We start from the raw sequence: 24,810 nt of genomic DNA, 5'->3' as shown, positions 1-24,810 counted from the left end.
AAAAAAGAAAAAAAAGAGATAAGATAGTTTTAGTCATTAAAAAATATTAAAATTTTCTTTATTTTCTTTTTGTTTATTTATAGGTCAAAATCCTTAATTAAAATTAAATATTAAAATTATTATTTTTAGTCCGACACAACACCAAACATAGATCTTCACTATTTTTACAATCCAGCTTCTTAGTTCAACACAGCATCAAATGTAGGTCAGTACTTAATCTAACTTAGTCCAATCCTAGTTAATCCAAGGCAGTCCCAGAATTTAGTCTAGTCCATGACAATCCGTCATATCAAACGACCCCTTAAAGTACTAAAATGTTCATGCCACGTCAACACACTTAATGGTATTGTGGATGGAAATGGTAAAGTGAGAAAATTTCAGCAATTTTTAGAGATTCTAGGATTAAGTGATAAAATTTCAATTTCATGAAGTAAAATAGTAATGAACGTCCTTTTTAGGGGTGAAATAGTAATGAAGCCTTTTATTAATCATGGTAAATTTTGAGGAATGAGAGGTTGGAGAACATTTTGGGGTGTTGTTATAATATTTTAACATAAATTAAACGGAACTAGATGGAGGTGGCACATTAGCACTAGAAGAGAAGTTTAAGTGATAATTGCTAAAAAAATTTCTTTGGGTGGTAAATGCACACCTCTATAGTCCACATGGTATATGTGCAAAATTCCCAAAATTTTTAATATTTAAAAATGTTACTTTACTCTATTATCCCTATTTAATGAAATGTTTTCATTCTTAATAAATTCATTAATCGATGGCAATTTTTGGTATTTTGAATATTTCACAATTCTCTACTTATGCTTTATATATATATATATATATATAAATAAATTTTTTGGTTGTATATTACATAAAGAGAAAATATTAGAATATTTTGTAAAACGTGAAATCTTATCCCTCGTATTTCAACATTTTTGTAAAAACAACCAAGTATAAATTTAAATTTTAGGTGCTAATTTTCATTTCCAAATTTTAGCAACATAAATATGAATATGTTTTGATTTAATTGTAGACGAGTTGCTAATGGGGTCTATTACTGTTGGTCCTTTTTTCCGTCAGGCACTCCCTCTGCTTGACGCGGGGGTCGACTTGCTCGGAGGAGCGGAGAGGTCGCTGGATCAACACTGATGCCCCATTTGATACTTCTTGTTGACTCGCAGTGAGAATTCTCCTAACTTCTGAAAAAAAATTTGAAAGTTGAATCAGCTTGACAGGATCGAGTGGGCTCGGGTAGGGCCATGTCCCTCGACTTTGATCCGTGTGGTTGCGTAGGCGTGCCACTATTGGATATGAGACCAGTCCAATAGACCTGGTGTGGGGGAGTGTAGTGAGTTGATTTGGTGATGCTCACGTTTTTTATGTGGATCTCTACTCAAGCCATTGTGCTCCAAGGGGGGTACGGGCCTAGATTAGTTTATTTCTATGCCTTAGCTAAGAGGACTTCAATATTCTTTCATTTGTGTGTGCCAGCTTGATAAGTATGAGCGATACCTGATCAAGCAAGGGGAGAAACCAAAATCGTGGTTAGTAGTACCCTGTTTGGGCTTAACAACCTGATTTGAAATTCGTGTAACCCTTGGACTGGGCCAGCAGTCAATTCGGGCCGGACTCCACTTCCTATCTCTTGGACCAATACAGCTCTATTTGGGCCCGGATCCCTCCTTTGGGTCTGAATGATGAATTTAAAAGTGCAAAAGCTGGAAATTAAATTTATCTACCAAAACAATTTATAATATATGTACGTAAGCGATTAAATGACAAGTGCTTAATGAAAAGTTAAAATGGATTCTGCAATCCCTTCATCTAATCTTAACTTAATGACAAGAGGAAGACGGAGGTTCTTTTTAACTAATCCATTTGACTAATCCAAACATAAATTACAAAACAAAGAAGGACATGAGAATTCTCTATCTAGTTAGATGATTACATGAATTCAAATTGATCATTTTAAAAGAAAATCATACCATGAAGATGGCAGAGCAACAAAAGACGAACGTAGGAGTTGTCAACTGGCTATCTGGAAATTAAGCAGGCTGGTTTGAAAAGATCTTGAGTTTTTCAAGTATTTTCGAGACGTTGCATCTAGTTTGGAGAGAGAGTCATCTTCTTCTATGACGGAAGCTCTTTATTTATAGGCAAGGAGAGAGCTTGCAATGATAGAGGCCGAGAAAGGATATTTGGTTGCTGCCCAAAGTCAGCTGTCGATTCGCTGATCTGAACTAGTTCATAGGAGGGATGATGGAATGTTTCTGACAAGAACTGCTTGTCCTTTTTGATAATCCTCTGACTTGAACCCTTTGTACTCAAAGATCTGGTTGGCAGCTTGGTCCTTTTTTGGTTCTGGTGGCTTTCGTATAGCTTGTTTCCTTGCTGGGCGAGAAGAGAGTCAGGTCGTCATGAATGATGATAACCTCCTTCAAACCCTCATGTGGGTCTATGTATAATGGTCACCGATCTTTTTAACTTTAGTGTGACTCAAAAGTCTGGGCTTCCTGTTCTTGGGCCTTGGACTAACTTCTTTTATACTGACGGCCCTCTAAGTAACGGGGGTCCTTTGGTTTTGAGGAAAAAAGACAAAGGTTGTTGGGCCTAGGTCTTTTAAAATATTCTTTTGAAAAGTAAACCATTTTTGGTCCATTTACAAAAACTGGGTACAAACAACTACAGTAGAAAAGAACTTCACTTACATAAGTAGTCTCAAGTTCAAACTCTCGTGACACCTTGATAGTGTGTATATGAGAGACCCCACCAACATTATAATAGAATATTAATACCACGAATTGTTTTATGGATATCAAAAGGCACCAAATGGCTTCACTTTCCCCAAACAAACCGTATTCCAATTTCGTACAATAATATAATTACTTCTTTGAACTTCGAAAAAAAGACTTTCAGATATCTCCTTGTAATGATTTGTACCCACCAATTATCAGGCTGACAGAATTTTTCCACCTAGTTCTGATAAAGCACCATTTTTAACATATTCCAATTTTCTTATACCTAAACCACCCATGATACTCCTGAGTTTTTCCCTTTTTATTCTAATTTTGAGATTATGAGGCTTAATTCACCAAGCATAAACTGACTCAATTTTGATAGAAGCGCAGGGCCCGGACCTTTCTGTGCTCCAGAAATAGAACCTTTGGAACAGAGCCTGGATTCTCTGGGAGGGCAACCAACTTGCTCCAATGCAGAACAGTAACCAGGATAAATGAAGTTCAACAAGACTTGAGCCATATAATAACATACTAAATAAGAAATATGACATCGCACTCTCAGCAAATACATTGAAGAAATAGATTGGAATTAGATACCGGGATGCAATGAGGTCAGGGTTTAGGGTTTAAAAGTTTGACTTGGCAAGGTACTTAAGAATTTAACACAATCCATTGTGTAGAGACTACCAATTATAAACAATCACCCAGTAGTGCTTCACTTGAAATAATTTCTTCCTCTAAAGTACTCCTGAATTTTCTATTCATGCCATTGAGGTCCCTGTTAGGAATCAGGGTAGGACCACTGTACTTCTGAAATTTAGTGCCTGATAGTGATGGGTTTTGAAGTACTTCCTTTATTAGTTCTACAACATGCATAGCAGTAAGAGGTAAGGGGCATCATCACAACGGGGAATTGCTGCCATCTGATGTCAGTAGCACCTTATATAAATCTGGGCGTCGATCACGGAATACTCCCCAACTATGTCTCTTCCATTTGATTTTGTCCAGGTCAAATTGTGCTACTAGTACAGCTTCCTCTTTATCATTAGCAGTTGCAACAATTTCTCCAGTGGGTCCTGGACATTAAATAATGCAAATCCAAGTATTTCTTAAAATTCACCTCAATCAACAAAGGATTGGTTTATTGAAGGTAGTTTTAAATAAAAGTAAGGAAAAATACCTGCAATGAAAGAGTTACCGTAAAATGTGATCTCACTCTTTCCATGCTCGGTCTCAATTACCTCTTTCCCTATGCGATTTGAAGTTACTACAGGGACCTGAAATTCATCAAACAAAGATTAATTACTTTTTCTTGGTAGCAATTCAATAGGAAAAACAAACTCTCAATTCGTTCCGATTTATATATTGCATCTTTGATTGGCCATTATTGGTCCAAGACAGTCACCAGTTTAGAGACTAGACAAACTAAACCCAACTCCAGACATAAGCAGCTTGAAATGACAAGGACAGACAAGCTAACTTTAAACCAACTGAAGTACTTTCTAAATCCAGAAAGTAGCCAAACTACTCTTAAGATATTTACCACATTAGCCCCAGCATGCCCTTGCATTACTCGCCTCCAGTGATCCCTAGAATCAAGTCCTCCATCTTGAGGTTCAGAACCAATAGCAGTAGGGTAAAACAATATCTCTGCACCTTGAAGAACCAAAGATCGGGCTGCCTCAGGAAACCACTGATCCCAGCAAATTGCTGGCATGAAATGAAGTACTAGCAGAATAAGTTTCCAGTCTTCGCACAAAATGTCATTGGTCAACATACACGCCACTATTCTCAACATGATTTCTATTATCTAACAGATAAAGATTGCAGAGTTCAATGAACCACAGACAATATTGAAGATATGCCAGCTTTTGAATTGGGCAGCTGTTGCCCCAAGAAATTCATCTAAACTCAAGAAGCAAGTACTTCAAATTTTCTCACCAACTCCAATTGTGGCGAACTTGGTCTTGAAAACCTGCTTACCAACAAAATTACATCATCAATCACCACCAATGTAGAAGCAACCAAAAACAGCATTATATATAGATTGTAATTGTATTAAGCACCCACCTTGAATCCAGTGTCACCTGGATTGAAGTAGAACTTTTCCTGGTAGCCTGCAGCAGAAAAATAGTGGCTTTTATCATAATTACAAGATGAGATCAAATAAGAGGAACATTATGCGACTTGAATACCTGGTCCGTCTGGGATGTGGGATTTCCTATAAAGTCCAAGATCTGCCCCATCAGCATCAATAATGGCAATTGAGTTGTAATGGGCATTATTTGCCTCTTCAAAGAAGCTAACTGGTATTACCACACCCAACTCTTTTGCAATTTTTTGCATCCTACAGAGCATGCAATAAAATACATAAGTATTACTGCCCAAAAAGTGTTCCCAAGTCAATTAAGAACCTAATTTTTTTTTTTTCCCTTCATTTTTCTTTTTAAAGGTTCTCCTGGTATGTTAGTAGCACAATGCAGAATCCAGGATGAGGACATCTAGGAAGATCAAACCGAAATTGAAAAGCTATTTCACAATGCTTTCACCTAAGAATTGTTGGATGATCTTTGTAAGGCTGTGCTCGCTGAAAGAAGTCCTCCCTTTGTGCCTGACAGAAGTAATGTCCCTCAAAAAGTTCCTGCAACAATCCAGCACCAACCAAAAGAAAAGACCACATATAAACTATCACAATTTGCATTCAATCGTAAGTGCCATGGAAAAAAAAAAAAAACAAAAAAAAACAATTTTAGACTTTAATTACAATGCTTCTTACTCTCCACCTTTTAGGCTCACGTTGAACTTTGCATATATAACTCTAATTTGGAATTTGGAATTTGGAATATCAAATCATAATAACTTCGAGGATGTATCAGTATGAGCATGGCAAAATGAAAACAAAACTATGAGTTATAGACCTAGAAAGAAACTTCTTCCAGATTTGAAGTGTCATACCTGTATAAGAATGATGTTTGCACCCTTTGCATGAGCAGCTCTAACCAACCTGAATGGAAATAGATAATGAATTCCACTTGTTAGTTTAAATTAGGCCCCAACTAGATCCAACTCCATATAATTTTTAGAGGGTAAAAAAAAACATTATGCTTATTTAATCTCAAATAAAGTGTCATAACCCAAGTTCAAAACGGCTCACTCTCCTGGACTAAACCCAACACTCACACACCCATCTTCTTGACTAAGAAGAGTTTCCAAATTTAAACACTAACAAAAATATTCCTTCCAAACTTCGGATAAGCACAAACAGTTTTCCATGTAATAGTTCATTGCACGTTCAGATGCATACTTTTAAGTAATCAAATGAGACACATGCCATGCTCGAATTAGATTTGATCAAAATCAAACTGTTAATAGAACAAAAGCACAGGGCAAGTAAGTACAAGACATTTCATATTAATCATTAGATTTTCATCAACACACACACAATCATGTTCAAATGTTTACTCTCGAGTAATTTAATGAGACTTGACCGGATCAAAGTTCAACGGTGAATTGAACAAAAGACTATTATCCAGAGCAAGCAAACTATACCTTCAATCCGCCTTAATGCGACTAAAATCCGCAACAACCACTTACTTTTACTCTTATGGAATGGTGGATGGTATTGGACAAATTGAGAGGAATGGCAAAACAAACAAACCCGTACGATTATACAATTAGAGTAATTTTCTGGCCCCAAAAACAAGGAGAAACACTGGAAATAATTAGGAAGATTGCAAAAAGAGGAAGAACCCAGAAATTCATCCAGTGCAAAAATCTCACTCAAGGAAAACAAGATGATAACTTTCTGGGTTTGGTTATTCAGTTCCAGAAATGCACATACCAAATTCAAAATGCAATCTTTAACAAAAGGGTCTTTCAATTCAGCAAATTTTCATTGATCAAATAACAGGCCCTGCTTATGCTCGCTTAGCCTATGATGTTAACAAGATTAGATGAATGAAGAGAAAGAAGAAAGTACAAATAGAGACCTTTCCGCGGTTGCAACGTTAGTGGCGACGTCATCGGTGCAAGCGAATTGCAAAGCTGAGACCACCACCTCCCTTTTATCCTTCTCCATTTTTCTCTCTGCAAACTATACTCTTGCTGAGGCACTGAGAAGAAGAAAGAAGAGAGGGAGTGCGAGCAAGTGGGGTCTGTTAAAACCCGACTTCGCTTTCTTTTAAAATAGGGTAAATTGCCGAAAACCCCCTGGACTATTTCGACTGTCAAAATGTCCTCCTGAATTATTTTATTAGCTAATTTAGCCTTCGAATTAAAAGTAATTGCTAATTTCACCTCTGCCATTAGTTTTTCCCTAATTCCATCCAAATGCCCGTCAAAAACACCACGTGAAAGGCACGTGAGCCGTCTGATGAGGGTAATATCGCCATTCTATACCCTCAGCCCTCAGCCCCCTTTTATTCGAACGAAAGAAGCCCCTATAACCTTTGTTTCAGACATAGAGATTCGACAGAAACCACCCCTTCTTCACAGAACCCACCCTTGATGACATAACCCAACCCTATTTGCAAGCATTCTAACCTTCTCACGTCACTGATGTTCATCAATTTCACGAAGAAGAGAAGAAATTGCAGTTGAAGATAGGATGCATAGGAACAGACGTGCAGCTTCTACCGAATCAAGTTCGACCACTTTTATTACGGAGGATGATATGGTGCGTATTTGCCGGTGTGGATTTGAGGTTGAAACGATTGTTTGCTGGTTTGATGAAAATGCAGGAAGGAGGTCATATGTGTGTTATAGAGAGAAGTATGGTGGTGGCTGTGGTTGGAAGGCTTGGAAGGACCATAATGTTTGAGCAGGCCAAACATGTCATATGTCGATTGTTGAGACGAATCAACTCATTGGAAGAGAAAAGAGCTAAAGACAAGACGATTGTGCAAGAGCTAAGAGACAGAGAGGAAAAAAAATTTAAGGCTGCTGCTGAGTTGTTTGGTTGTGATTCTGTTGTTGTTTGTTTTATTAGTTAGTTTTTCATTTGGTTGAAAGTAGGTTAGGTTTTGATTTGGTTAAATGTAGGTTAGTTGATTTGGTTGAATGTAGTGGCTTTGTGCCTTGTTTTGGCTTAACAAATGCAGCCCCATTTGGTTGAATGTAGTGGCCTTTTTGTGCCTTGTTTTGGCTTAACCAATGCAGTGGCATTTTGATTTGGTTCAATGTACATTTTGAGGTTAAATGTAGATTGCACAATTTATGGATGAGTTTGAAGTTTAGACCAAATCTGAATTTAGTTCTTGTAAACTCAATGATGGGTTTGGCTGTCATTCAGCAATGTCATATTCAAAACCAAATTAACCTACCACAACTTCAATATAAGCATAGAATTGTATTTTAAGCTTGTTTAATTGGATACTTACCCTTTGGCACAAGCCAAGGCAAAATACTCATAAACTACAAACATAGTACAACAAAAGCAAGGGAAAGACACTAATCCAAAATTACAACAGAAACAAAATTCATTCAAAAGAGCCATCTGTTCAAAATATACATTCCAACCCAACCTAAATACATCCAATTCCATCCAAAATGGCCATCAGTTCAAAATATAGTATGGGAACTTCTACTACAAAATATACATTCCAACCTTGCTTAATCATCCAAAATCCATCCAAAACAGCCATCTGTTCAAAATACACACATCTACCATTCCATGTATTAAAAATATACATTCCAAAATCCATCCATCATGTATTTTACCTCCATGGCCTTGCCCTTTTTGCAGGGGATTTGAACATTTTCCCTTATGGGTTTTAGTGACATTGCTTGGACCTGCTTGTGAAGCTAAATTGCAAAGAGCTGGTTGTGAAGCAATATTGGTTCCACTTGATTGGGTAGCAACATTGGTTGGAGTTATTTGGCTTGCAGTGGTTGCAGTCCTTGTCAACCCTCCTCTAATTGCCTACAAATGAAATTAATCACAATTAAAACAATTGAAATGAATCACAATTAAAACAATTGAAATTAATCACAATTAATCACAATTTCACATCATTTACCTGTTCCTCTTCAGATTGATGGACTGAGCTGGTTCCTTCCTCTTCCTCTTCCTCTCCCTCTGCCTCTTCCCATATTGCCATCTGGCCTTCCACAATTAGTAGCATTATGGCCTTCTCCTCCACAAACTGAGCAATGGATTACAATTCCATATCTCCTAAGCTTAGTGGCACCCTTTGGGATCTCATCAATAGGTCTAGTCTTTGCCTTCTTTGGCCTACCATTCTGTTTGTGATACAGTGGGGGTTTAATTGGCATATGCCCTGATTTCCTCCATAATTGTTGGCTTGGCATTGGTGAAATGTAATTGCTATAAGCCCTATCATAAGCTTCTCTCTTATACACCTCATTCACATAAGTCATTGGGCTCCTCTGTTGCCTTGATATAGCAGCCATGGCATGGCAACATGGGATGCCACAGAGATCCCATTTTCTACAAGAGCATGAGTGAGTATTTAGATCAACTGCATATTGCCCACCAAGCATATGGGTGACTTGAAACCTGTTTCCACCTGCATTCTGTGCAATGCATGAGCCACTCTCTTTCAAATTCTTCTCAATAATCTGAAATATCCTTGACCCAACTCTTTGAGTCCATTTCACCTCCTTTTGTCTTGCAACTCTCACATCAAATAGGTTCTTATCCTTTCCACCATCGTGATTATTGGTTTATCTCTTGCCTCCAAAATTGCTGAATTGAAGCATTCACATAAATGGTTCAGCAGTATATCACACTTGGGCCCAGTAGTAAAATGTGACATGCTCCAATGAATTGCTGGCCTATCCTGAAGCCATGCATGTGCCGGGGCAGACATTTCCATAATATTGTCCATCTCAGCTTCCCACCAAGGAAGTGTTGTACTTCTAGCAGCAGCCCATAGCCTATGTTTTAGTGCCAAACTACCATGCCCAGCAAGTTTGAAATTATTGTGCAGATGCCTTACACAATGTCTATGTTCAGCATCTGGCTTTAAAGCCTCAATTGTTGCCCCAGTCCTTTTTGTTTGTTAGTGATAAAAACCCACCCATTTTCAGGGCCTCTTACCCCAACATCATTGAAGAAAATCTCTAAAAACCATGTCCAAGTGTCTCTGCTTTCTGTCTCCACAACAGCAAAAGCTATTGGGAACATGCCATTGTTGGCATCAATCCCAACAACACTTAAAAGTTGTCCTGGATGTTGTCCTTTGATGAAAGCCCCATCAAAACCAACCATGGTTCTGCATCCTTCAATAAACCCCTTCCTCAGTTGAGCAAAACATATATAAAGCCTCTCAAAAACTAGATCATCTCCCCTCAATGATGTCTTCACTAAAACTGTGCTTCTTGGGTTTTGCCTCTTAAGCTCCTCACAATAATCCCACAGCTTTGAATATTGTTCTTCAATGCTTCCTTGAATCCTCTCATTTGCCAAATTCTTTGCCTTGTAGCATTGGTCCCTAGTAACATCTATACTGTAATGTTTCCTCACCAATGTCATGAACTCAGCAACTGACATGTTAGGATTGGTTCTGAGATCTTCATCAAACCTTTTAGCCAACCATTGTGAAGTGGCAAACCTAGTTCTTTGAGATCTGCCACATGTATGAATTGGATGGTATGTCTTCACTTGAACAGTGGGCCCTTTCTCAAAATGTGCATCATACAATAACCAAGGACAGTCTTCAAGTTTATCTTCAGATTCATCTTCTTCCTCTTGACCTTCTTCACCCTTACCATGCCTCTTACTCTTATCACTCTTACTAAGACTCTTTCCTTATCACCCTTAGCATGCCTCTTTGCTTTTTCACCCTTAGTAGGCCTCTTTGCCTTATCACCCTCCTTATTACCATCACATACCAGCCTCACCATATTAGGCTCATTCTTGACAAACCTTAGTCTTCTAGCACACCTGCATGCATAGTACTTTATGGCCTCTCTACATTCCTACATATTAGGAAACTCCAAACCCAAATGGAATTTTGGATCTAAAAGGTCATGATGTTTATTGTACTGCTTGAACTTTGGCTGCCTCAAACCTCTCTTCTTCCCATCTTTATCTTCACTATCTTCATGCAAACTCTCTAAGTTTGATGTACTATAACCATCAATGTCACCCTCACCTGGTTCTTTATGTCCATCATCTTGCTCTTCAGTTACAACATACCTATGAAAATTCATGTTGTCCTCTTCATCACTTTTCTCAAACTCACTATCTATGAAATCACCATCTTCTTCCTCATCCTCCCCACCTTGCTCAGCTTCATCACTTTCTACCTCAACTTCTTCCTCTACCTCACCAAATTATTCATCTATCTAAACATCCACAAACCCATATTGCCCATTTTTTTCATCACTATCATATCCATGAGCAGTGTCTTCATAATGTTCAGCATTTTCACCTTGTGCAGAGAATACTGGGGATTGAACATTTAGAGGCCTAGGTGCTAGATTGTCAGTTATGTATAACACAAATAGTTGGCTCGGTTTCACCAACTTCAATGCTCCAAAATAATCTTTATCTGTCCTAATTTCAACCCAGCCATTTGTCTTGTGCTTGTAATAGTATTGAATGTTCTGCTCATCATAACTAAGGTGTTTAACCAGTTCAAATAACTCAAGCATTGAAACCTCATCTGCATCTTGCCCATCAACCCATTATACAATACCTCTCATATATAAACCATCAACAAAGTAGCCCCCGTGGTGTACTTCAAGTGTGAACATGTCAAGATTAGCTGCACAACAATAAATTTTCTCATTAATTTACTATCTACCCTATACAATACAATATACATTTATTATCTGCCCTATACAATACCATATACAGTACATTACCATTTACCCTATACAATACAATACAATACAATACAGACAAAGAACCCAACAAACAATAAACAAACAACATGCATACGGACCACATTCACAAGCCAACCTAAGTCTCAGTCAACAAACAACAACCATAGGGACCACTTTCTTCCTTTTATTATGCTTTTTCATGAAGTCCAGCAATGAAATCCGACAGTAAAACCCAAACAATTGCATCAAACAAATAAACTAAAGTATGCTACTTACTGTATATGGGAGCTTCCCCACCATCTCTGATTTTCATTCTGCCTTTATCGTAGCACCTTCATTTGGAATCTTCAATCACAAAATATCTCCCAAATCGAATCTCTCAGTCGCATTATGTCTTTCTGACCCTTTTTCGAATCTTTCAGTTGCTTTCTCTGTTTCACTCTCACGGGTTTTCGAATCTTTCAGCCGCTTTCTTTCTTTCACTCTCACCCTTTTTTGAAAACCCTATCTCTGATTTGGGAATTGACCTTACGAACGATTCAGTCAAAGGGGGCTGAGGGCTGAGGGTATAGAATAGCGATATTATCCTTATTAGACGGCTTTCACGTGGTGTTTTTACGGGCATTTGGATGAAATTGGGGAAAAACTAACGGCATTGCTGAAATTGGCGATTACTTTTAATTCGAAGGCTAAATTTGCTGAGAAAATAATCTAGGGGGGACATTTTGACAATCGAAATAGTCCAGGGGGTTTTCAATAGTTTACCCTTTAAAATACGACCATTTTGATTATGTCAAAACAAACCGATCAACGAACTGATACATTTTTTTTTAGTGCTGCTATTTCCTACCTGTCTTTATTTCCCCATCTATTTTATTTTCCCACCAACCATGTAAATTTGAAAAAACACAGTTCTATCTTTTCACCTACTATTAGTCTTAAAATATAATTTAATTATTAATTTGAGAAATGTATTTCCTAATAATTAGGAATTGAGATATGAAGAGGATCAAGTTGTGTTTGACGCAGTGGATAATTATTTTAGTCTAACATTTTGATTTTCTGGATCTTTAAGTCTTTTTTGTCAAATAGTAGAATAGGTGGGTTACATAAGTTGAGGTTTTTTTTCCTAAATCCTTAGAAGTCCTTTTACAAAAAGGTAATAAGATAGAGATGAAAATAGCAGTCCTTATAATTTAAAATTGCAACATACCTACAAACATTGGTTCACTCTTTGATAAATGCTGAAGAAAATCAAATGTCATGTATACAAGAATGTTAATATTCACTAGTGCTACTATGAATATGATTTATTTATTTATTTTTATATACACAAGTGAATGTTAATATTCCTCAAGTAATACTCGAGATAAGGAAACGAACCTAAATTTTGGGGAGGAGAAATCGAACCTAAAACCTAGAGTACAATGGTAAATACTCTTAACTGTTTGAGCTACAAACCCTTTACATATGAACAACATAATAATAATATCTTAAAAAATATACATACATATATGTTTTTTATGTAATGAATTATAAATTCCACTGAAAAATCAATTGGCAATGATTTGTTACTAAATTATAGGTTGATATAGTTGCATGATAAAATAAATTCTTTAATATAATTTGGTTTAATAAGTCCTATTTCTTTTTTCTTTTTCTTTTTTTCATGCTGTTGACGATAAATCTCATTTCTAAGGTGGTTATTTTTTTAAGCGCTTAACTGCTCATAACAGTTTTTTTACATTTCAAAAATTGGAACTCAGCCCAGTGAACTTAAAATTCCGACAATATCACTGTCACATGCATGTAACATGTAACTATAGATGAAATATATGAAAGACAGCAACTGACAAAGCCGCAGAATGTGTAATCCAAGTCAATTTGCTCTTGGAGCTAGTCTGTCTAGTTCACCAATTAGATTCCTAATATTTGCACTGCAAGGCATCTGGAAACTATGAAAAAACAAACCCAAAGTTATGCAGCAAATCATTCCATCAAGAAGACTGTTTGGCCCCATTACAGATAAAGAGCCATTGCTTGCTACATGCTAACAAATCACAACCTAACACATTCCTCCATGCGGAGCGTTTTTGTTCCTTTTGCACAACTTGGGCTCAAGCCTCTCCTTAAGCCCAGGTGAAAAGTCTCACCTGCTGACACAATCGTCAGTCAACAAAAACCATTTGCTACCCTCTTACAACGCAATGAACAACCACACTGGAAAATTGAAAGCTGCAGAATACCTTCCATTATGTATATATTTCCCAAAACAGAAAAGGTTATAACAAAAACTCAACACAACACATATCCGCCAGAAACAGAGACGGATCGTAGTTTGATTTATTTCTATGCTAACCAGAAAGTGTTATGACAACTGATGCTTCAATTGTTCATACCAAAGCACACTAATCTCAGTCCTGCACTTCTTGTTTCTTTCCACTAGATTTGAGATACCAACCTGCAGCAGCGCCAACAGTTACAACACCTGCTACAACAGCATAATTCCGGTACTTGTCAGTGGATACTTTGGCAGTTGATTCTCCAGAGGTAGAGCCACTTGGTTTGGCATCAGATATCGAGCCCTCTGAGCTTGCAGTTGGGTTCTCTTCTGGTTTAGGGCCCTGAAAATGTTCAAATAATTGAGCATACATTTGTAGCAAAGACATGACAATCCCAACCAAGAACTAGTTTGATATTGAACCACATCCAGAAGGCTGGAAGAAAAAAATTGACCAGAACACATAAACCACAATTGATTGGGTGATCGCAATGATAAATATGTGATCAGACATGTAAACTAATAATCAATACGCCAGCAAACCAGACCACAATAAAACTTGAGCTGCTAAACATATGACTAGGACACTTCAAGTTGCAAAATGAAGAGCTGAGTAAATTACGGTCTTCCAATTTTATCGGGTGTTCCCGAAGGAACAACACACAAAAACATTATCTGTAGAGAAAAGTATGATCCCAAAGTTGTATCATCTTGCTTTTCAATTTTAACAACCTTCATTTAACACTACGCAAAGCCCTCAAAAGTAATTCAATTTTCTGAATGCCGAACTCTGGCTGCTTAAACAATGAAGAATGCTTTACATTCTAAAGTGTGGTCATCTAAAATTACTTAAATCTCAAAATACATGAAATGTAAAAACTGTGTTCATACTTTACGTGCAAGTTTCTGCAGCTTCTCTTGCTCGGTTTTCTGCATTAAAAACAATAAACAACAACAGTGAGAAGATATATCACAATAGCATTGCATATACGATAAGTAAACAGACAGATAGAAACCCTCATCCACACTTCATATACATGTAAGTATGCGTGCACATATTTCTACATATTTATATGTATCTGTACACAACGTCCTTCACTAGCAGATACACCAAATTTTCAAGTGTGCTGGACTGACACCACAGCAGTAGGATCGCATATAATGAGATTCTACAACTCTAAATATCTGAAACAGTAAAAAGACATTGGCCATACAGTAAACCACTACAGAAACCAGGTTTTCTAAGAGAAAAAGTAAAAGGGAGAAACCCATCAAAGCCTCTATGGAGCAAAAATTTCTACCACCAAATCATCTAAACATTTATCTTCATCAAGATATTTTTTTTTCCTTCAACGTATGCATCAGGATCGTCAAAACTCAAGCACGAAATCAAAGGAGAATCAGAAGCAAATCAAGATATTGAACTGTTGATGCAGCAGATGCCTTTCTATCCCAAAAATGAATGAAAAAATTATTTGAAAACCAGAAAAATAAAACTTGGAAATAAATAGAAACAATGGGAATTGGTCTCATAGGAAAAGTGGGTAATATTCTCTCAGACAAATGCCTCGATTGTCGTCACAATTGAAAGAAAGGAATTAGATCGGACTCGTCATCATTTTTAATGATCACAGAGATACCTCCCCGCAGGATATCATAATTCAGATTTTAGAATAAATAAAAGTATTTCGAGAATAACAGACCAACCATAGTGGAAACCATATCCAGAATGATTAGCCTATGAGGCTATGACGCTAAGCAAGCAGAAAAGAAACCAACCAACAGAAGAGATCTATCACATCTGATCGGTTACTGCCTAGATTAGCCTACACTTCACAAGCAGATGCACAAGTTCAAGAAAAAGGAAAAACAATATTCATGAAATTAAATTTCAGATGATTTGGTGATAAAACTTTTGCACCAAATAAAGCATAGATGAACAGGGAGATCTGGACTCACTTTGGCCTTTGGTATTGCACCAAAGGTATATTGGAATCACTCCAAGTCAACTCATGCTTTACATACAACCAAGAAATTACACAAACTTCTTTCACTTCAGAAATTCTAAAAGACAGACACCTAATACATTAATCATGTCACCGATACTCAAACACTATGAACCTTCAAATACATGTGTAAATTGCATTTATAACATTAAAAAAATAGACTCTTCATTACATGTGCTTGTGCTTGGATGGACTTATCTATTATTCTTTGAACATGGCAACTGACACCAAAAGTGTGTTCCAGCTCTATGAACAATAATACGGTATATGATATAGTTCTATAACACATTTGTTTATTACTAATACCTACTGACCTAATACATTCCTACAAATATTTAAATAAATTCTTAATCAGTTTGTTATTTTAAGTTTCCCCAGACAAACTATTTACATAGGTTTCAGCTCCTAGATAAAGACCTTTCCTTCATCCAACAATGGTCATCAACCTCAATAGTTATCTAAATCTAAGAGGAAATGCATACAAATGCACAGAAAACAGCAACAATACAGTTCAAAGGAAAATCATAAGAGAATATATCTAGGGTTTTTATAAATGACCTTAATGTAAACATTCTCTGCAGCTCTTTCCTCCTCACTAAGCACTTTTCCACTGCTTGACAGCCTCCGAGTAACAAACCTTGCAGCCATCCTTGACGCCATTGGAGTTGATTATCCTTCCTGAAAAGGATATTATAGATAAGCAAATGCTCCTCTATCTTCTATTCCTATAACTGTGGTTTTGAGTTATAAAAGTTCTGGAATACAAAAAAAAAAAAACAAAACAAAACAAAACAAAGAACAAAGTAAACCAATGACAATAACATAAATTATCTTATCCAACCCCAATTTTATTATTGATTTAAATTGATGATAGAACCATTAAATCTATTGATAAGTAGCTTTTAGTCAAGTCCTAATTAAACTTGCATGTGCACCGTACGATGCTCTCGATTGTACCCCAATCTGAGTAACAACAAAACCATGGAATATCCAATAAAATTTACACATAGGACCCCTTTTGTGTCCAATATACGTCAAGATAAGTATAACAAGTATAAGAATTCGGTAAGACCTATTACGGATCAACACCAATGACAACCCCCAACCCTCATCTCGTCCCACAAAAGAAAAATAGCATAACAAAAGGAAATGCAAAATGCCATGGTCTGTTTCACGCATATGTCCCAGATTTTATTCTTGATACATTGTATAATTAACAAAAACAGAACAAGGGTATCTTGTTTAACATTAGTCTGACCATTTATGATCTATCACTAAACAGAACCTTAATGAATGAACTACGCATTGAAGAGCAACCATATTTCCTTTATAGCATCATCCATTCTAAGAAAATCTATTTCAAAACTATACCCAGAAAAGGTTTTTCCAAAGACTACAATATAAAACTAAAGAACCGGATGCAACAAAGGGTACTATAAATACTCCTGGAGCTTCGCATTTAATTACAAATCCAGGAGCTGGTACTGAATTACATATTAACCCTAAATGAACTACTTCGAAAATTTAACCTGATGGCAACAATCGGGAGCATAATGTACATGAAACGAAAACTAATCCAACAAAATCAATCAGAACCACACACTTGAGGTGAACTTACTGATATCAAAATGTTAGGGAACTCGATCACAAGCCCTAAAATTGCAAGTGAAAAGGAGCCGATGAATATTGGGGAAAAATTGCTTACCGAGCAAATGCTTCTTCTAGAGATTGAGACGACGAGAGAGGAGAGAGAAACAGGTGGTTGCTTGTGGTATTGGGCTACCATTGTGGGTTTGTGTGGGTTTATAAAGGCTGGACCGAGTAAGATCGACAAGCGAAGCTCTTGGCCGTCGGATTCAAGGGAAATATTTTGTTGGCGCAATTGGGCTCGTTGGTTACAAATCACGACTACGAATCTAGGATAGTATTTGGAAACTTCTAATTACACCAAAAATATTGTCCAAATAAATTCCAGGCGAATTTTGTTTGTTTTTATCCAAATGCAATGTAACAAATTTTGGGCTTTGTTAATTACGGGCCCTCATTATTAGTGCTTTTTAATTAGAATCTGGATTTTTTTGTTTAGATTTTCTATGTTATGATTTACTTGACTTCTTTTCTCAATACGTCATCTCATTAAACTTTAATTGAAGAAATTTAAAGTTGACACCCCCACTAACTTTTGTTAGAAAATTTAACAAATGTGACAATATGACTAACACTGCTAATGAAAATAAAGTTGAGGAACTACATAAGCCATTTTATGAATTAATTAGAGTACCAAAATATAAATTGGGTCTAAATACAAGGATATAGCCACTAAAAAACCTAAATGTAAAATAAATAAATAAAAGCTGAATTGCCTATTATACTTTACACTTTCTGTTAGAAAACGCAATTTTCCTTCATAGGACAACAAACAAACCCCCTGGTTTTCTTTCTCATCTCGCCCTCTCTGTTTTTTATTATCTAAAGCTGTAAAATTCATTGAAATAGTTTTCTTTCTCATATCTCCCCCTCTATTCCCTTTTTATTTTTTCATCTAACATTCTCACATGTAAAAATTAAAAGCTTGAAATCCTCTCAAATGCTTTTTTTTTTTTTTTTGGGGTCAAGACCTCCTCTAAAAAGCTTAGTTTTGGATGTTCTATTACTTTGAGCCTATGAAAATTTGGGTCAAATTTAAAATATGTCCAAAACGATGGAAAGGATTTGGATTTGGGCCTCTAAATCCAAATCTACCTAATCAAATCCATGAATTCAAACGGATTCTTCTATTGCCTCTCCATACAAAAAATAAAATGAGATAAATCCAAAAGTTATAACAATAGTTGGATGTAATCCTCGTATTTTGTCTACTTGATTTAAGTCTTTTGACTACTTTGTTACATAAGATTACATTTCCTTTTGAGGAGGCTGACTATTTTTTTTTTTCTTTGTTCCCATACTACCCTTTGGATTGAGGTGAAAACGGGAAACAATCTGATTTTAAGGTATTGATTAACAAATTAATTGCTTCTGACTATAATGATTTTGTATAATTCATTGTTTGTTTCTTTTTTTAGTTTTACCATTCAATTAATTGCATTCATGATCAAAATTAATAGCATTATATTAATTTCAAATTAGAAAGTTGCATTCATGATCTTTACTTTCCATGATTAAATTGTATTTTATCCATATATTAGGTAAATATTATGAAGGAAATAATGAAAAATTTAAATTCTAAAATTCAATTACAATGGAATTATGCATTAAATTTGGATTTTCAATGTGTTTTCCTTATTTACCTCAAAAGTTAAAATCGACCCACATAAAAATTAATGAAAGTCAAAGGACTTACATCTAAAACCAACACCGCATGAATTATGCCCAATGACTACTAATCGTTTTGAACGTAGATCTAACAACCCAAAAAAGAAAAGACAAAAGAATATACATGATAAAATTTCTCAATTTGATTGTTTCACATAATCACTTCTACTTTTGAACTATTCCTAGTCCACATTTCTTTTCGGTTGCTTGTTTTCTTCTAGAAACTGAGGAAGCTTCATACAAATTTCCAGTCAATTATAATAAGCTTTGGTCGACCCTCTTTGTCTCTTGGCGCTCAGTGGGGAAGCCACTGGCCATATAATATCGTATCGTCTTTATTAATTATTGGGTGTTTGGTGTCTTGTCTTCCTCCTCCCGCTGAAAGAAAGTAGGGAGACCAGTCTACAGGCTCAACTATATAGTCAAACCCTCCAAGGCCTCGTTTGGTTTGGTGGGTATTGGATATTAGCTGTGTTTTTTTATTTATAGAAAGGAGCATTACATGATAAAAACTAGTATGTTAGATAATGTCTTGTTAAAATCTTCCCATAGAAAACAAAATCATGGGGGATAAAAGAGTACCACTCATGCTACTGACTAAATAGAAAAGTCAAACAACTTATACGAAACAAATAAACCTAAAACCCAACCACAAAACCCTTAAAACCATATTTTGTGCTATAAAAATGAATATAGATATAGGACGAAAGATAATCTTACCACCATAATTCAATTAGGTGCATTTTTGTAAGATGATTTATTTTTTTTTAAAAGGTGGGATACATATGACCGAGAGCCCAGACTCGAAATCAAAACACTAATGCCAACAAATAAAGAGTATTTATCATTTCCAATCCAATGTAATTCTAATCTTATCTCCTAATCTAATTCAATCCTAATTACCAAACACGACCCAAGAGTACTAATTTTCCACAGCCCTCGGGTCTATTCACACAACTTTATATTGTGGAAATCTTTAAAAGAAGACAAAACACTATACTTCGAGTGAAACTTTTCCCCGTTAGAGACCCATATCATAAAGTTTCCCACTACGCAAGAACATATAGCAACCCCCTTTTATATATATGTTGAAGTTTCCACCAACCATGCCAACCGTACGCAGAGAAGATTGGCACCATATGTCTTCTTTTTTTGTTCAGTTTCTCTCTAAAACCTACCTAGAGAGGAGTGGTGGTGCTGTTTAGATCTATTTGGGTACTTGGAACACTGTAAGTATAATCTTTATATCCATGACTTCTTCCTTCCTTGCCTGTTCTCTCTTTCATTTTCATTTTCTTTATTTTTTCTTTTAGTTTTTGAAGAAAGAAAAAATCCAACAAATTCTTCACAAGGCTCCAGTTCCCTGATTTCATAGCAGTGATCCAAAATTTTTCACCTTATTATAATTATATGAATGATTACCTCCAATCTCCAATGATAAGGAAAAGAATTGTTTGTGTTTCCAAAATTCAAAATTAACGGTCTTAAAACGGTTTTATTTTTACTTTTATGTATCACGCATGCATTTATTTACACAAATTCAACGTAAATAGTTTTGTTTTTATTTGTTTTTATTTGTTTTTTCATGTTTGTTATCCACCCTGTATAAATTATAATCAGGATATTAGTTATGCATCGTTAATTTCTTCATTTGACTTGTTCATCTTGTACGTACATGCCTCTAATCAAATATTAGTCTCTTGGGGAAAAAAAATAATAATCAAAGATTAGTCTAAAGTTAAATGCAAGTAGGAAAAATATAGACTTTTAAGAAGATGGGGAATTAATATAGAATTTTTTTTTATTACTAGAATGGAGCAAACAATAATTGAGTTGAGATTTTTTATTTTTTATTTTTTATTTTTTTTGCTTTCGGTTATATACATTAAAAATATATATCATTCCCCTTGACTCCAAATTTTTAACTTCAAAAGCTTGGAAACAATAATAAACATAAATAAATAAATATTTGTCATCATTGTCAAGGACCGCTGGGTTCACTCGGCATTTCATTGTCGGGCGTTAGTGCCAATTTGGCTGGTTCGTGTAATAATTGCTTTGGTGTTTCGTCAGCCTTCACGTAGGTGACCGACGTCAGCAGGAAAACTCACCACTGATTTTATTTTATTTTTACTTTTTTTAAAGAGTGCTGATTTTTTCTTTTTTATTTGCTTACACTCCTTTTTATTTATTTTTAATTTTTTTTACTATAACATTTAAAGAGAAGTGAGAATGCAAAATTTCTAACAAAGAAAGTGTAAGTAGACAAAAAAGAAGTATGAAAATCAGCTCCCTTTTTCAAACAAAAATACATTAAAAATTAGATCCCTTTGAGATCTTAATACCGTACAAGTCAAAATACATTCTAATAAGTACATCCAATGGAAAATTACTAACCCAAATACATGAATTATTGTAGCAATGTCCCTTTTTAGCCAACTGATCAAAATTTCCAAGAAGTTTCCATATGTCTTCTGCAATTGAATGTAAAACCCATGGTAAACTGGCTCGTTTTGTAATAATTTGTATAAAAAGTTTTATTCCTTTCTTTTTTAAGAAACATGATTAATTTGCCAGTAATTATATAAAAGTTTAACTTGTATTATTCAAAAACCTGTAATAAAACAATACATGTATTAAGCATTGAGAATATGTATATATATGTATATAATACGTGAATATATAGTATGTTTATCTTTAACAAAAGGGCATTTAAGCGCTGTATTTTGAAAAAAGCACATATGAGAAGGGAAAGTACGTTCATGTATAATAAGATGAAGAATCGACTGAAGAAAGAAAATACTTATTGTCGTAGAAATAGCTGGCTTATGTTTTATTGTGCTTTCTTGCTTTTAACCTAGCTTATCGCTTTAGAAATATATAATTACTTGCTGAATAGTTCAAGTTTTTGCGCAGGTACGACGCATTTGAGCAAGTTTAAATATTTGGAACCATGTCTAGCCCAGGACCACAATCTACACCTGCTTCCACAGAGCCTAAGCATCCTTCACGTCATCTGCTAGAAAAAAGCAATAGTACGTATGATATCTGTTTAATATGAAGAAGAGTACAATAAAACATTTCGTGACTATACATTCAGCAGTTAACATTTACAAATTAATTCCTTTAAATCCTACACAGGAGAAGTATACTTGAAGTTATGTGTGCCCCTGCACAAAGCTGCAATAAGGGGTGATTGGGATACCGCTAAAGGAATCTTATCTATCGATCCTGCACTTGCAAGTGCTGGCATAACAAAAGGATGGCTGACTGCTCTTCACATTGCAGCAGGTGCAAGGCATATTCACTTTGTGGAGGAACTGGTCAAAATGATGGATGAAGAAGACTTGGCACTTCAAGACAACAAAGAAAATACTGCATTGAGTTTTGCCGCCGGAGCTGGAGCCATAGAAATTGCCAAGATTATGATTCAGAAAAATAAGTTCTTGCCAACAATTAAAACTGGTGAAGGACTGACACCGCTCTTTATGGCTGCTTTGCTAGGACAGTCTGAAATGGCGTGGTACTTATACCCTAAAACGTACCCAACGCTAAAGGAAACGAACCGCAATGCTCTATTTTTTGCTTGTATCGATACTGGTCTTTATGGTAAGTTGCACAAAATTCTTCTTCCTTGTGAAATTCTCTCTCTCTCTCTCTCTCTCTCTCTCTCTCTCTCTCTCTCTTAATAAAAAAAATAGCATTTATCAAATTAATGATGGAGCTTGTTAAACATTAAACATTAAACATTAATACTTCTAGTAATTTAATTGGAAATTTTTTTTGCCTTAATGTTATGTACCCTTTATTTCTGTTGAGATCTCTTCTATATTTTTATGTGCACTTAGAAGTGAACAAGAAGGAATTAATTAAAAACTTTTACAACTGGTTTATTTCAAAATTCTTAGCATTCTTTCTTTCTTATATCCCTACGAAATTATGCAGATTTAGCCATGAAGATGCTAGAAGATGATACAACACTAGCAACGGCCCATAATTCCAATGCAGAAACTGCCTTACATGTCTTGGCTCGAAGGCCTTTAGAATTTGGTGGCCGAAGTACTTTAGGAATGTGCAGTAGGCTCAGGAAATCATGTGAGTTGATTCTTTGAAAATTATATATGATATTGACATGTGTAGTAATTAGTTGTGTGTTTTTGTTTATTTGGTAATCTTGATCTTGTTGTTTATTGACCTTTTTACATCTTAAAAATTAAGTAGTCTCAGGCATTGAGGATTCGTACAAAAGCTCGAAGCAAACTAAAGCCCTAGAACTAGTCGAATGCCTTTGGAATCAAATCTTGAAACACGACGATGACTATGTCATGTGCCTCATCACAGAACCTTCGGAAGTACTATTTGATGCGACGAGATTAGGAAATTATGAGTTCCTGTCTGTGCTTATTAATGCTTATCCAGATTTACTATGGGAAACTGATGACGAAAATCGAACTATGTTCCATGTTGCAGTCTTGTATCGTCATGCAAGTATCTTCAATTTAGTACATGAGACGGGTTCAATCAAAGACATCATAGTGACATATACTGATGATGAGAATAACAACATTTTACATCTTGCTGCAAAACTAGCACCTCAAAATCAACTCAATCTTGTGTCAGGAGCAGCTCTACAAATGCAGCGAGAGTTAGTATGGTTTGAGGTACCTCTCCTTGTACCCTTACAATCTTTACCATTTTATTATGTGTTAATTGTCTTCTTTTAAACATTATTGCCCTTTTTGTAAACATTTCTTTTTTATTCAACAACTGTACAGTTACACGAGATTCGAACTCATGTTATCTTCCAATAACACAAAGTGAAGACTAAATTACAAACACTCAAAAGCTCTTATCTATCATAGTAGCAGCTGTCAAAAGGCGTTGCACAATATAAAATAACATTGAATCTAAGTCTAATGAAATTGATTGGGATGAAAAGTAAGCTCTTGATAGAATGTGTTGGTGGCCTCCTTATTACTTCTACATTTATTTTAAACAGTTTCAATCGCTTGCACGTAAAATCTTTATGTCCTTCAATTTTCATCATCGATTTTTCCTATGACAGGAAGTGAAAAAGATTGTTCAACCTCTGTCCATAGATATGAAAAACAAGGACGGCAAAACACCTCGAGAATTATTCACTAGTGAGCATGAGGGGTTATTGTGTAAGGGAGAATCATGGATGAAGAACACTGCAAATTCTTGCATGCTTGTTGCGACCATTATCACCACTGTCGTGTTTTCAGCTGCATTTAGCATACCGGGTGGTATAGCTGATGATACAGGAGCACCAAAATTCCTAAAGGAAACAGCATTTCTCATCTTTGTCATATCAGATGGAGTAGCACTCTTCTCCTCTTCAACTTCCACGCTGATGTTCTTGTACATCCTCACCTCGCGGTATGCAGAAAACGATTTTCTCAAATCCTTACCGTTGAAGTTAATGGTAGGACTCGCATCACTCTTCATCTCCATGACGTCCATGATGATAGCCTTCAGCACAGCCTTCTATTTATCTTGTCACTACGGATTACGTTTCGTCTCGGATTTTATATTTATATTTGCATTTGTTCCAGTTGTCTTGTTCGTTTTCTTGCAATATCCACTCTTGTACGATATGTTCTTATCGACATATTATTCAAGTCTTATATTTCAGCCAAGAAAACATATGATCCAATAG

The 24,810-nt window shown here is 35.7% G+C and overlaps 3 protein-coding genes and 1 non-coding gene across 5 annotated transcripts; 1 reads left to right on the top strand and 3 right to left on the bottom strand.

Annotated features, from left to right (window-relative positions):
* Window positions 1–3,230: 3,230 nt before the first annotated feature.
* On the bottom strand, window positions 3,231–6,921 carry LOC117632733 (N-carbamoylputrescine amidase). The gene is made up of 9 exons (XM_034366293.1): window positions 6,725–6,921; window positions 5,691–5,739; window positions 5,285–5,376; window positions 4,931–5,082; window positions 4,806–4,852; window positions 4,677–4,710; window positions 4,279–4,445; window positions 3,916–4,012; window positions 3,231–3,811 (listed from the first exon to the last, which is right to left on the bottom strand). The coding sequence occupies exons 1-9, from the start codon at window positions 6,811–6,813 to the stop codon at window positions 3,636–3,638; spliced, it is 903 nt and encodes a 300-aa protein (XP_034222184.1). The 5' UTR covers window positions 6,814–6,921; the 3' UTR covers window positions 3,231–3,635.
* Window positions 6,922–13,749: 6,828 nt separating this feature from the next.
* LOC117632337 (uncharacterized protein At2g27730, mitochondrial) lies at window positions 13,750–17,644 on the bottom strand. 2 transcript variants are annotated; one of them, XM_034365783.1, is made up of 4 exons: window positions 17,521–17,644; window positions 16,374–16,493; window positions 14,701–14,739; window positions 13,750–14,152 (listed from the first exon to the last, which is right to left on the bottom strand). In XM_034365783.1, the coding sequence occupies exons 2-4, from the start codon at window positions 16,473–16,475 to the stop codon at window positions 13,943–13,945; spliced, it is 351 nt and encodes a 116-aa protein (XP_034221674.1). In that variant the 5' UTR covers window positions 16,476–16,493; window positions 17,521–17,644; the 3' UTR covers window positions 13,750–13,942. The 2 variants fall into 2 exon arrangements, with proteins under 2 accessions (XP_034221674.1, XP_034221675.1); XM_034365784.1 differs by having other exon boundaries at window positions 17,434–17,543.
* On the bottom strand, window positions 15,360–15,446 carry LOC117633317. Its single transcript, XR_004586629.1, has one exon. It is a non-coding gene; the product is annotated as a small nucleolar RNA SNOR75 (small nucleolar RNA).
* A 4,439-nt stretch (window positions 17,645–22,083) lies between the features above and the next one.
* Window positions 22,084–24,810, top strand: LOC117630260 (ankyrin repeat-containing protein NPR4-like). The gene is made up of 5 exons (XM_034363007.1): window positions 22,084–22,165; window positions 22,272–22,739; window positions 23,076–23,225; window positions 23,352–23,791; window positions 24,196–24,810. The coding sequence occupies exons 1-5, from the start codon at window positions 22,084–22,086 to the stop codon at window positions 24,808–24,810; spliced, it is 1,755 nt and encodes a 584-aa protein (XP_034218898.1).

The sequence above is a fragment of the Prunus dulcis genome, chromosome 6, assembly GCF_902201215.1.
Source record: "Prunus dulcis chromosome 6, ALMONDv2, whole genome shotgun sequence".
Classification (NCBI taxonomy): Eukaryota; Viridiplantae; Streptophyta; class Magnoliopsida; order Rosales; family Rosaceae; genus Prunus; species Prunus dulcis.
This window is presented reverse-complemented; position numbering and strand designations above follow the sequence as displayed.